The sequence below is a fragment of the Cydia fagiglandana genome, chromosome 14, assembly GCF_963556715.1.
Source record: "Cydia fagiglandana chromosome 14, ilCydFagi1.1, whole genome shotgun sequence".
Taxonomy (NCBI): domain Eukaryota; kingdom Metazoa; phylum Arthropoda; class Insecta; order Lepidoptera; family Tortricidae; genus Cydia; species Cydia fagiglandana.
The window spans coordinates 18,238,276-18,249,728 of record NC_085945.1 but is presented as its reverse complement, the minus strand read 5'-3'; the positions used below and the strand labels follow the sequence as shown (position 1 = coordinate 18,249,728).

The 11,453-nt window shown below is 36.8% G+C and overlaps 2 protein-coding genes across 2 annotated transcripts; one reads left to right on the top strand and one right to left on the bottom strand.

Moving 5' to 3' along the window:
• The first annotated feature begins 1,736 nt into the window (after positions 1 to 1,736).
• LOC134670843 (uncharacterized) lies at positions 1,737 to 3,727 on the top strand. Its single transcript, XM_063528662.1, has one exon. The coding sequence runs from the start codon at positions 2,408 to 2,410 to the stop codon at positions 3,713 to 3,715; it is 1,308 nt and encodes a 435-aa protein (XP_063384732.1). The 5' UTR covers positions 1,737 to 2,407; the 3' UTR covers positions 3,716 to 3,727.
• Positions 3,728 to 4,348: 621 nt separating this feature from the next.
• LOC134670470 (uncharacterized) lies at positions 4,349 to 5,974 on the bottom strand. The gene is made up of 2 exons (XM_063528297.1): positions 5,971 to 5,974; positions 4,349 to 4,919 (listed from the first exon to the last, which is right to left on the bottom strand). Exons 1-2 carry the CDS (start codon positions 5,972 to 5,974, stop codon positions 4,360 to 4,362), a joined length of 564 nt encoding a protein of 187 aa, XP_063384367.1. The 3' UTR covers positions 4,349 to 4,359.
• Between the last annotated feature and the right edge of the window lie 5,479 nt (positions 5,975 to 11,453).

Here is an 11,453-nt window from a genome sequence, read left to right as displayed (position 1 = left end):
AATGATAGTGTTCTTGATTTAAAAGAGAACCAAAAACATGTTATAAACAATACCTACATACTATCCGGTCGCTTCAAGTTGGCCGTAGGCGACCGTCATGTGAAACGTCACAGGTAGAATTTGACTAAGTAGACTAAGATAACTCTGTACCGATTTTGATAGCACACAGGCGCCGCTCGCCTTAAGGAGCGCTTGTGCGGTGCACTCCCATAAATAATTATAATGAAAATTAAGTAAACGATCAGAATTTTTAAAAGAAATCGTTAAACGCAAAATACCAGCCGCGCCACAGACTAGATGGAACTATAACACACGGATGGTGATAGTTGTGGCACGATAACTTAGAGCCCCTGAAAGAGTGTATGGAGGCTATAATGGATTCTCCAAACTGTGACTCTAATACCTTTAACCAAGCTCAATCGCTCCTCTCGTATAACGAAGATTTTTTTGTATTGGCTTGACTTCTTTGCAACACTGATGCCTCACTGCGAAATGTTGTTTAAATTTTTACAGACCCGATCCATTGACTCCATTAAAATTGCTAACGAAATCGGCAAATTTGAGAAGACTGTAGGAGAGTTACGAAATGCATTCTCACCACCTTCGCCCAAGAAAAGACGCCGGCCAAATAATGTAAATCATTCAGTTATGCGAAAAGAGATCTGTGACGTAGTAACAACACAAATGAGAGCTTTTTAGCATGCTATTTTAGCGCATGTGTAACAGTAACAACTTTTTTTTTTATTGGGGACATCTTACACAGATCAACCTAGCCCCAAACATGCCCAAACTAAGCAAAGCTTGTACTATGGGTGCTAGGCGACGATATACATACTTATATAGATAAATACATACTTATATACATAGATAACACCCATGACTCAGGAACAAATATTAGTGTTCATCACATAAATAAATTACTGGGATTCGAACCCAGGACCATCGGCTTCGCAGGCAGGGTCACTACCCACCAGGCCAGACCGGTCGTCAAACGTCAACTTAAGTTTTGCTTGCAGGCAACTCGCTCTCTTCCCTTTTTAAAGCTGAACTGTAAGCATCCATAACTAAGCTTCAATATATAATTAAATTATTTCAACATATTTTGACCATCGCTTGTTTGATAGTTGTATTAAAACTGTGCTTAGCGCGTAGATTAAGAATGAAACATATTTGGTTGTATTTATTTAAATTAGATTTGTAATGTCATGTCACACAAGCTGTATTTTCCTCGCACTGCTGTGAAAACTGTGTATTACCTTTGCAGCATTTAGTTTGTTTGCAGACAACAACTTTGCTCTTATGTGTTATAAATATTTTTTATTGTTATTATGGGGACTGAAACTGATTTTTACATACCATGCATTGTAAGACAATTTTTTTTTATTTACCTATTTTAGATAGCTTGGCTAAGGCCGGGGAGAAAGCAAAACAAGCTGAAAAAGAGTTTGAAATAAATACTGACAATAATAATCGTAACTTAGTTCGAAGACGCAAAAAACAAGAAAGATATACAAAGGGGACAACACCAGTGATGAGCAATCGATGAGAATACCAAAATTCCATATCTAAAACCCCCTGCAACTAAATTTGCAGTTAATTCCACAGAGGACACAGGTAGTCAAAATTTTATATACCTACACAATTATATGTTAAAAATATGTGCCGTAATAGTTTTCTTATGTAATTACAAACAAATGAAAAACTAACACTTTTTAAATGTGACTATCCAATCAGATAGTGATGATGATTGAGGACTAATTTTATTTAAAGATTGTTTTATTAAAAGTTATAATTTTAATTTATACAGTGTGTATTATTTCGTTCAGAAACAAGTTGTTGATCTTGTAATATGTATTGAGGTACCTTCATACCTATAAGAAGTGTGTCTTCAAAGTGCTATGACTTTATAGGGCACAATTGACAACATTTCAAAAATTTCAATATCCCTAAATCGAAAACCATTTCGAGAGGGGCTCCTGTAGATTACAAAAAAATATATTTTATATATTTTTTACGATTTTTTGTATTCAAAATCTCTAAAAATAGTTAAAACGGAAATTGACGTCACCCAGCTGCTTCAGTTCTGCCACTACAAGCAAAGAAATGACTTCCGATTGGGTTGACATTGTCATTGTCATTGTCACTTCACTACCAGTGACACTTGACAATGGTTTACTAACAGTTCACATTGTTCGGATATTTTTCTTGTGTGATTTTATTATTTACGACACTGAATTATCACGACTTTCCAAACGACCCTGCATTTTAATGGACTCTACGGTACTTTCTTTAACCATGACCTATTTATACTCCCACAATAGGTAACCTAGCTACCTTTAAGAACGTCCCGGCATTTCAACCGACGCTCTTCTACCTACGTATTCTCTACTTCTGTTTAGAACCAGACATGAGAAATTCTGAGGGATTTGTACAGGCTGATAGCACGAACTTGCCTCGAGTGGAGACAATCATGATGATAGAGTTTATGCAAAACTCTGAAAAATATAATTTGGCTGGCATTAGAGGTGCCAAAGCCTCATTATCTTCGCGGGCATCTTATGTCCAGAATGCAGTGGGGTATGTTGAAATAAAACGTAAGAAAGATATATGTTTTGTTCAGTGCCGAATAACCCCAGAACATAAGGTACACAATAAAATGTACCAAGTGTCGGCGGAAGTCAACGAAACGGAAGAAAAAATTGTTAACGTTATATGTCACGACTGTGCAGCGTCAGAAGGTGGCTGTAAACATGCTCTTTGTTTACTTATGTGGCTGGTAAAAAGAACCGAAGAGCCCAGCACAACATCAACTGTTTGTTATTGGAAGAGACCTGTTTTAAGTGCAGCAGTTACTCAAGGCAAATTTATATTATGTTCAGCTATGGGGAAACGAAAACAGTATGAATGTAATGCCCATGTACCAAGTTTACAAGACTTTTTAGAAGAAGCTAGAAATCATAAAATGAATGACTGCCTTATAATGGATTACAACATTCACGAAAAAAGTGTCCATGACTATTGCATTTTCCAAATTATGCTGAACTATGTTTCAAAAGAAAGAGGTTTACTAAACTTTACAAACTTTAAAGCTTACGCAAATAACATTATAACCGACAAGGTTATAGCACTGGTTGAGAGCAGGACCAGAGAACAAGTGAATAGTAAATCGTGGCATTCATTAAGGCAGTCAAGGGTGACTGCTTCAAAGATATATGAGGCAACAAAATGCAGGACTGAGGAGGGTGCATTAGTGCAATCTATCATGGGGGGATATAAAGTTCCTGAAACTGCTGCCATCAAAAGAGGGAAAAAGCTAGAAAATGAAGTTCTTAGAGTAATTGAAAAAGATTTGAAGGTGGCAATACATAAGAGTGGATTTGTGTTGGTTACACCTCTGATTGGTGCATCTCCAGATGGAATCAGCAAAGACTTCATTGTCGAGGTGAAATGTCCCTCAACTGCTAAAACTATGGAAAACTATATAAACAAGAATGGTATGAACAAAAAATGCCAGGCCCAAATTCAACTACAAATGTTGGCTACAAAAAAAAGAAAAGGCTTGTTCTGCATAGCAGATCCAACATTTGAAGAAACAAAAATTATTCATAAACATTGGGTGTCTTTTAATGAAGCCTATGTGAATAAATTAGTAAAAGAAGCAGAGACGTTTTGGGAAAAATTTATCTTTAGCATAGTTTATGAATGTGTTAAATAAAATATATCTTTTAGAGTAAACATGTTGCTTTTATTTATTATAAAACCATAAAGTACCTTCAAGATTCACTAGACTTGAACCTTATTAACTAGCGACAAAACTGTAAAGTTTGCATAAAAGCGTCACATTTAGTGTCATGTACAGTCGCCATCAGATATATCAGATGTTCCGATATCTGTGACCACAGCTCCGATATACACTGTACACTTCTTAATTATCTATCTATATTATATATACACATAAGTGTATAGAAAAAACTTGTTTGTGAATTTGTTCACAAAATAACACAAAAATGGCTGCATAGAGTTAAATGAAACATTATATTGTTAGACATTATATAACACTCAGAACAATTTTTATTTAGTACAGTACAGTCACAAATGATGTATGTATGTAAACACTTTATTGTACATAAGAGAAGCATAAATACAACGAGAGAAATAAAAAAAATGTACAAAGGCGAACTTATCGCTTAAAGGGATCTCTTCCAGTTAACCTTTGAGCAATTGAGAGAAAATTATGAATGATGTTTTATGTTTATGTTTATTTTTATTGCCACTATAACTAATTTAGCTTTCTGTTTTCATCTTTTCATACAACAAAGAACCCTTAATAAAACTGTTCAAGTGAAAAATGTAATTCTTTCAATCTCTTCTTATGATGGAAGTTTGCAGATTGGTCAAGCCACACGCAACAACAAGAATATCATCAAGCATATTCAATAATTTGTTGTTGACTGTGCTATGTGGCTTCAAAAGTTTAAACAATCGAACCCTCCTGATAACTCGCTCTATGTGAACTCGAAGACTAGCAATTACTTTGGTTCGTAAAACCTCACATTTTGATTGCTTTTGGTTCCTGAACACACTAGGTGGTCTAACTAATCTAACGCCCTTTTGATTTAAAATAGTCTCCAAATGCTTAAAACCCCTGTCCGCTAATATAGTACAATCTGCTGGAATGTGATTTATAAGCCCGCATTGTTCTACTAGGTTCACATCTGAAATCCTTCCGCCATAACCTTTTGATATAAAGTTAATAAAACCATTTGGTGTTGAAGAAATTACGTATTTGGCAGTATTACAACCCTTGTACTGTGACCAAGATAATGACTGATCGACCGGATTAGATGACTTTTCAATTTGGACCTCAAAACAATCTATAATACCTTGTGGACGGCACCAAGACACTGGTGGGTCCGGGGCTAAACCAAGAAAACAATATGTTTACTATAAATTATTGTTATTTTTACAACCTGTAACGGAAATCAGGCCGCTTAGTCGATCTACTGCCACAGGAATACGACACCGAAGGCCGTTTATAATCTTTTGTTATTCCTAAATCAATGAAGCTTAAAAGAAGTTATGACGTTGATGATGCGCAACACAAATTATACGAAGTTCTAACTAAGAAATTCAACAAAGTTACGCCCACAATTCATCATCCAGATCAAAAAAAAATATTTTTGCTTTTTCCACATTTTATTTCCATAACTTTTTTTTGCAATGTTATTTACCGAATGGCCATGTATACTTGTTAACTGATATTATATACATATAATTATATTGCAAATGGGCAACTCAGTTCTTATTTTACATAATATGAGTTACTAGAGCGTACAAAGTGGTCCTTCGAACCGGATGTATTGAATTAGTGGTGAAAAAAACGAACAATCGCTGTGAAATAAGAACATTTTTGTCGTCAAGACGTCAAGAATCGAACATTCGAGAACAAACTAAAAGAATAACGGACAAAAGTGAGAAAAACAAAATACGAACTATGGTGAAAAAATACTAAAAAAATACGAGAAATGAGTGGTGAATGAACAATATTTACGAGCTTTCAATGCATAAATACAATAATTAAACGTATCAAGTACCGCGAGAACAATAATTTAGTGATTTTCGTAAAAAACAACCGGCACTTCGGTGTGAACCGCAAACAATTTGAATGAATGACATAAATTGACAACTGACTTTAGCTTTTTTTTAAATCATAGACAATACAGCAAGAAAATATCTGTCAACAAAATTTGGCTAGCCAGACTCTACTTAAGTATTTTTTAATGTTATTTGTTGTTGAATCGATCGGGGTCAGTACTGTGGCCTAGCCTATACAAATTTTACCTTACTTAGCACTATACAACCCAACACCTTATAAATAAATAGATTTCATAACATAAATCTCACACATATCAACAAAATAAATAATATTTTAAACAAGCATCGGCGTTTAACGCCTCAAATTCGACATACGCATCGCGTAGTATAGGTATCCATAGCGCGCCGCCGCGCGCGCTCATGAATGAAAGTCTAACCAGTCGATATCGATACTCGCCCTTCACGAAGCAACTACGCGGATTTACGGACTGTAATTGTTATTGTTTATACTAACGTTATTACGTTACTAACTATATTTGTGCTTGCGATTGTGCTTATCAAGTATCTAATAAACTAACAAGTGTGTGCTATAAACTAATCTATAAACCTAAGACTTACTAACTAATACGGTGGTTGTGTTTGTACCTACATAGACTTATCTATCCTGTGCAGCGCCTTCTATCTTAAGTTTAAATTGGGTTATTGCTACTGTTAAATAATAGTGTCATTCTCTGTTGGTGATTCTTTTCATGCCTGCTTATTTAATAAATAAAAGACATCAATAAATAAAGCAGTTATTGGCATAGTATCAAAAAATTGTAATTAAATGTATGTTTCTTACTACTAGCGCCATCTATCCACAATGTGTGTGTAACTTATAAGTACCGTTACTCATTGAATAAAGTCAGTCTGTTGCGAATATCTAACGTGTTTTAATAGGTTATGGGCGTTTCCAGTTTTTATCAGTTATTTTAGTGTAAAATAGATAAAAGTGAACGTTTATTCGTGGAAACATGACTACGAACTATATTGCCAGTGTGCCTAAGTTGAAAGGCAGGGAGAATTACGACGAGTGGAGTTTTGCGGCCCAAAGCTTGTTGGTGCTCGATGGAACTGACAAGTACATCAACCCCCCCGAGGGATTTGAAAATAAGCCAGCAGAAGATGCAAAAACGAAGGCAAAGTTAATATTAACTATTGATCCAGCATTGTACGTGCATATCAAGAATGTACAGAGCTCAGCGGAATTATGGACTAAGTTGAAGACCATGTTTGACGACTCTGGTTTCTCAAGAAAGATAACCTTGCTTCGACATTTGATTAATATAAGACTTGAAAACAGTGACTCAATGTCTAACTATGTTACACAAATGGTCGAAACAGCTCAAAGGTTAAACGGCACAGGATTTACAATAACCGATGAATGGGTAGGATCATTATTGTTAGCAGGTTTGTCTGACCGTTATTCACCCATGATTATGGCAATTGAACATTCGGGTATTTCGATAACTGCAGATGTCATTAAGTCGAAGTTACTTGACATGGAAGTAACGAATGATTCTGAAGTTGGCAGCAGTGCGGCATTTGTAGCAAGAAATAAATATCACTCTAGCAACACTAAGCCGAAAAATAATGGCGGGCAGTCAATGTCAAACAAGAAGACAGTGACAGATACAACAACAAAAGAGGTTAAGGAGGTTATTTGCTACAGATGCAAATCCGGTGGACATTATCGAAATCAATGCCCGATGTTGAAGAAAAACGCTAGTAAATGCGTATTTAGTGTTGTTTTCCTCACTAGGAAGTTCAGTAAGGAAGATTTTTACGTGGACTCCGGTGCGAGCGGGCATTTTGTGGTGAACAAAGATTGGGTGAAAAATGCAAACTTTACGCCGTGTTTACCAGAAATCATTGTGGCAAATGATGAAAGAGTGCCAGTAGTTTGTTCCGGAGACGTGGAAATTGTTTCGGATTTGGAATGTCAAATAACCGTGAAGGATGTGTTATGCGTGCCTACTTTGACAACAAACTTGTTATCGGTAAGCGAGCTCACCAAAAATGGTAATAGTGTCACTTTTGATGAAAAACATTGTTATATTTGTGACAAAAACAATGCTTTGGTTGCCATAGCCGATCTAATTAATGGTGTATACAAGCTGCGGCTACAGAAACAAAGTTGTTTGTTGGCAGCTCCAGTAGTTACAGGACAGCTTTGGCATAAACGTTTGGCCCACATAAATAGCCAAGATTTAAACAAAATGAGAAATGGCATTGTTAATGGTGTGTCGTATGAAGGATCTTTGGACATAACCAAGGCGCAATGTGAAACCTGTTGTGAAGCAAAACAAACAAGGTTACCTTTCACTCATGTTGGTACCAGGAGCACAGAGACATGTCACAGAATACACAGTGACCTGTGTGGACCCATGGAGAAAAATTCTTTAAATGGTAACAGATACTTCATGCTGTTCATTGATGATTACAGCAGAATGACCTTCATTTACTTTCTTAAACAAAAGAATGAGGCTTTTAGTAAATTTAAAGAATTTAAAGCACTAGTGGAGAATCAGCAAGGGAAGAAGATCAAGATATTTCATACTGATCAAGGTCTAGAATATTGCAATCGTGAGTTTAAAACCTACCTTGCTGCTGCTGGCATTATACATCAAACGACAAATGCCTACACTCCAGAACAAAACTCAATCCCAGAACGAGCCAACCGCTCCGTGGTCGAGAAAGCTAGGTGTCTTCTTTATGATGCAAAGTTGGACAAGAGATTTTGGGCAGAGGCGGCCAGCACCGCAGTTTATCTGAAAAACAGGTCCATTGTATCAGGTTTAGAGAAAACTCCATTTGAACTGTGGTATGGTTCAAAACCTGATTTAAGTCACATTAGATTGTTTGGTAGTAAAGCAATGGTACATATCCCGAAGGAGAAACGCTTGAAGTGGGATAAGAAAGCTGCACAGCATATCTTGGTTGGATATGGAGAGAATGTGAAAGGATACAGATTGTATAATCCTTCAAAGAAGACCATTGTTACCAGCAGAGATGTCATTGTGATGGAAGGTGAAATGGATGCTAGCGACACCTGTAAAGATTTGGCTATTTGGATACCTAATGAAGAGGCACCGGCAAGCAGTGTGGAGGAGAAGAGCAGCATTTCAGTGGGGGATTCGCATCCTGATGATCCAGATGCAGATCACTCTGTACTCTCTTCAGATTCTTCAGTATACGCTGATGGTAATGAGACATTAACCGAACCTATGTCAAATGAGGAGCCAGAACAACCAGTCCAGAATACATCAACACCTGAGCCGAGAAGTAAGCGTCTGAGAAAACAGCCTGACAGGTATGGCTTTAGCAGCATGTGCGTTCCCAGTACTGTTCCAGCATCAGAGGAAATCTCATACTCAGAGGCTCTCGAGGGGCCTGAGAAGGAGCAGTGGAGACGTGCCATAGCTGAAGAGTTACAGTCGTTCGAGGACAATGATGCGTGGGAGCTCGTCGAGAACCCCGGTAACGTGTCTGTAGTGAAGTGTCGGTGGGTGTTTAATAAAAAAAGTGATGTGGACAATAATGTGCGTTATCGTGCGCGGCTCGTGGCCAAAGGCTTTACGCAGAAGCCTGGTGTTGACTATACGGACACTTTTTCTCCTGTAGTGCGTCATTCAACTCTGAGACTATTATTTGCTCTTAGTGTAAAGTTAGGAATGAGCATAACGCATTTAGATGTTACAACCGCTTTCTTAAATGGTTTCCTGAAGGAAAATATATATATGTCAATTCCTGAAGGTTTTGCAAACAAAAGTGGGGGAAATGTGTTAAAACTAAAGCGGGCTATTTACGGGCTGAAGCAGTCTTCTCTAGCATGGTATGAGAGAGTCAAAGATTGTCTTTGTAAATTAGGCTTTAAAAACAGTCAATATGAACCATGTTTGTTTGCAAAAACTAATGGGAAAGTAAAGATAATTGTCGGGCTCTATGTAGATGATTTTCTGATTTTCTCAAACAATGACACTGAAACTGAAAAATTGAAAAATGTATTAAGTTCAGAGTTCAAATTGAAGGACCTAGGCCCTGTAAGACAGTATCTTGGCATGAGAATAAATTTAGATAAAAATAAAAGTGTGATAACTGTAGATCAACAGCAATATATTGAACAGTTAGTGTCTAAATTTCAGATGTCAGAGTGTAAAACGCAAACTACTCCCATTGAACCCAAGTTAAATTTAGAAAAAACTGTAGGAAGTTTACCTAATGTTCCTTACCAAAAGTTAATAGGAAGTTTGATGTACTTGGCAGTTTTGACAAGGCCAGACATAGCATATTCGGTAAGCTACCTAAGTCAGTTCAATAATTGTTATAACAGTGAACATTACAATTATGCAAAACGCATTTTAAGGTACTTGCAGTTAACAAAAACCTATTGTTTGAGATATAGTAATAATAATAGTGATTTGCAAGGTTTTGTTGACAGTGATTGGGCAAGTGATTCCATAGATAGGAAGTCCTATACTGGTTTCTGTTTTGTTATGTCGGGGTCAGCTGTTTCGTGGCAAAGCAGGAAACAGAAGACTGTTAGCCTTTCTAGTACGGAGTCAGAATATACTGCTCTCTCTGAAGCTTCCAGAGAGGCCGTGTACTTAAGAAATTTACTACATGAAATTACAGGAAAGTTTCATACAATTAATTTGCATTGTGACAACCAGAGTGCTTTGAAATTGGCATCTAGTCATCAAAGTCACAATAGATCTAAACATATAGATGTACGCTATCACTATATCAGTGATGTTGTTAAAAGTAATTATGTTAATATTAAGTACATTCCTACTGAGGAAATGCCAGCTGATTTATTGACCAAGGGTTTGTGTTCTCTTAAACACTACAAGTTTATGAAAATGCTTGGTATTGTTTCTTTGTAGGTTTACCTATGTATGGGATTGTTTATTTTTGTAGTGGTGGTGGTTTTTTGGTTTCTTAATTTCTTAAGAATGTTTATCCTTCTGATTTATTGAGGATGTTTAGCTTATTTTGATAAGTGGGGGTATTGGCATAGTATCAAAAAATTGTAATTAAATGTATGTTTCTTACTACTAGCGCCATCTATCCACAATGTGTGTGTAACTTATAAGTACCGTTACTCATTGAATAAAGTCAGTCTGTTGCGAATATCTAACGTGTTTTAATAGCAGTGTTATCAATTACTACGGAACCTCAACCCTATAGTACCACTGTTTAAAAACTATTAAAAGATAATTGACATAATATTTGGTTTTTCTTACCTTAAAGTTATTGTTAGTCGTTCTTATACATTGTCTCATAGCTGTATTTCTGCGTGTCAACTCTGGTTTTACAATGGAAAGATGTATGCGATTATGCGAGATGAGAGTAGCTTAAATAGCATACATACGCAGTCTCGTGTGTCCTTGTGTTGGCGGCGAAGCCGTAAAAAAGTAACTGTCACTGTCTTACGGTACGATGGCCGCGGGCTGTACGACTGCTGTTGTGGAAGTGAAGTTATATTGTGTTTGCGAGGGCATTGCCGAGCCAGTGTTTATGTTTAGGTGTTACATAACTACTAATTTAACAAACACTATACCCAGTTTATCACCCGGAGGCGGACTCGGTCGAAAGAAGAAACCGTGATCTAAAAACCCAGCTTAGCATCCTAGTGCAAAACGATCACAGTAAATGGGCCGAAAAACTTCCAATAATCCGTTTCGTCATGAATACAGCTCAGCAGACGTCTACCGAATACTCTCCGGCTTACTTAACCTTCGGCCGAGAACTTAGAACGGCTGCTGATACGTCTAATGATCTAAGAGAAATCATCATCAATGATAATTTTGTTGCTG

Excerpts from the sequence above, each read along its gene's own strand:
- LOC134670843 (XM_063528662.1), top strand. The coding sequence starts at position 2,408 with ATGAGAAATTCTGAGGGATTTGTACAGGCTGATAGCACGAACTTGCCT.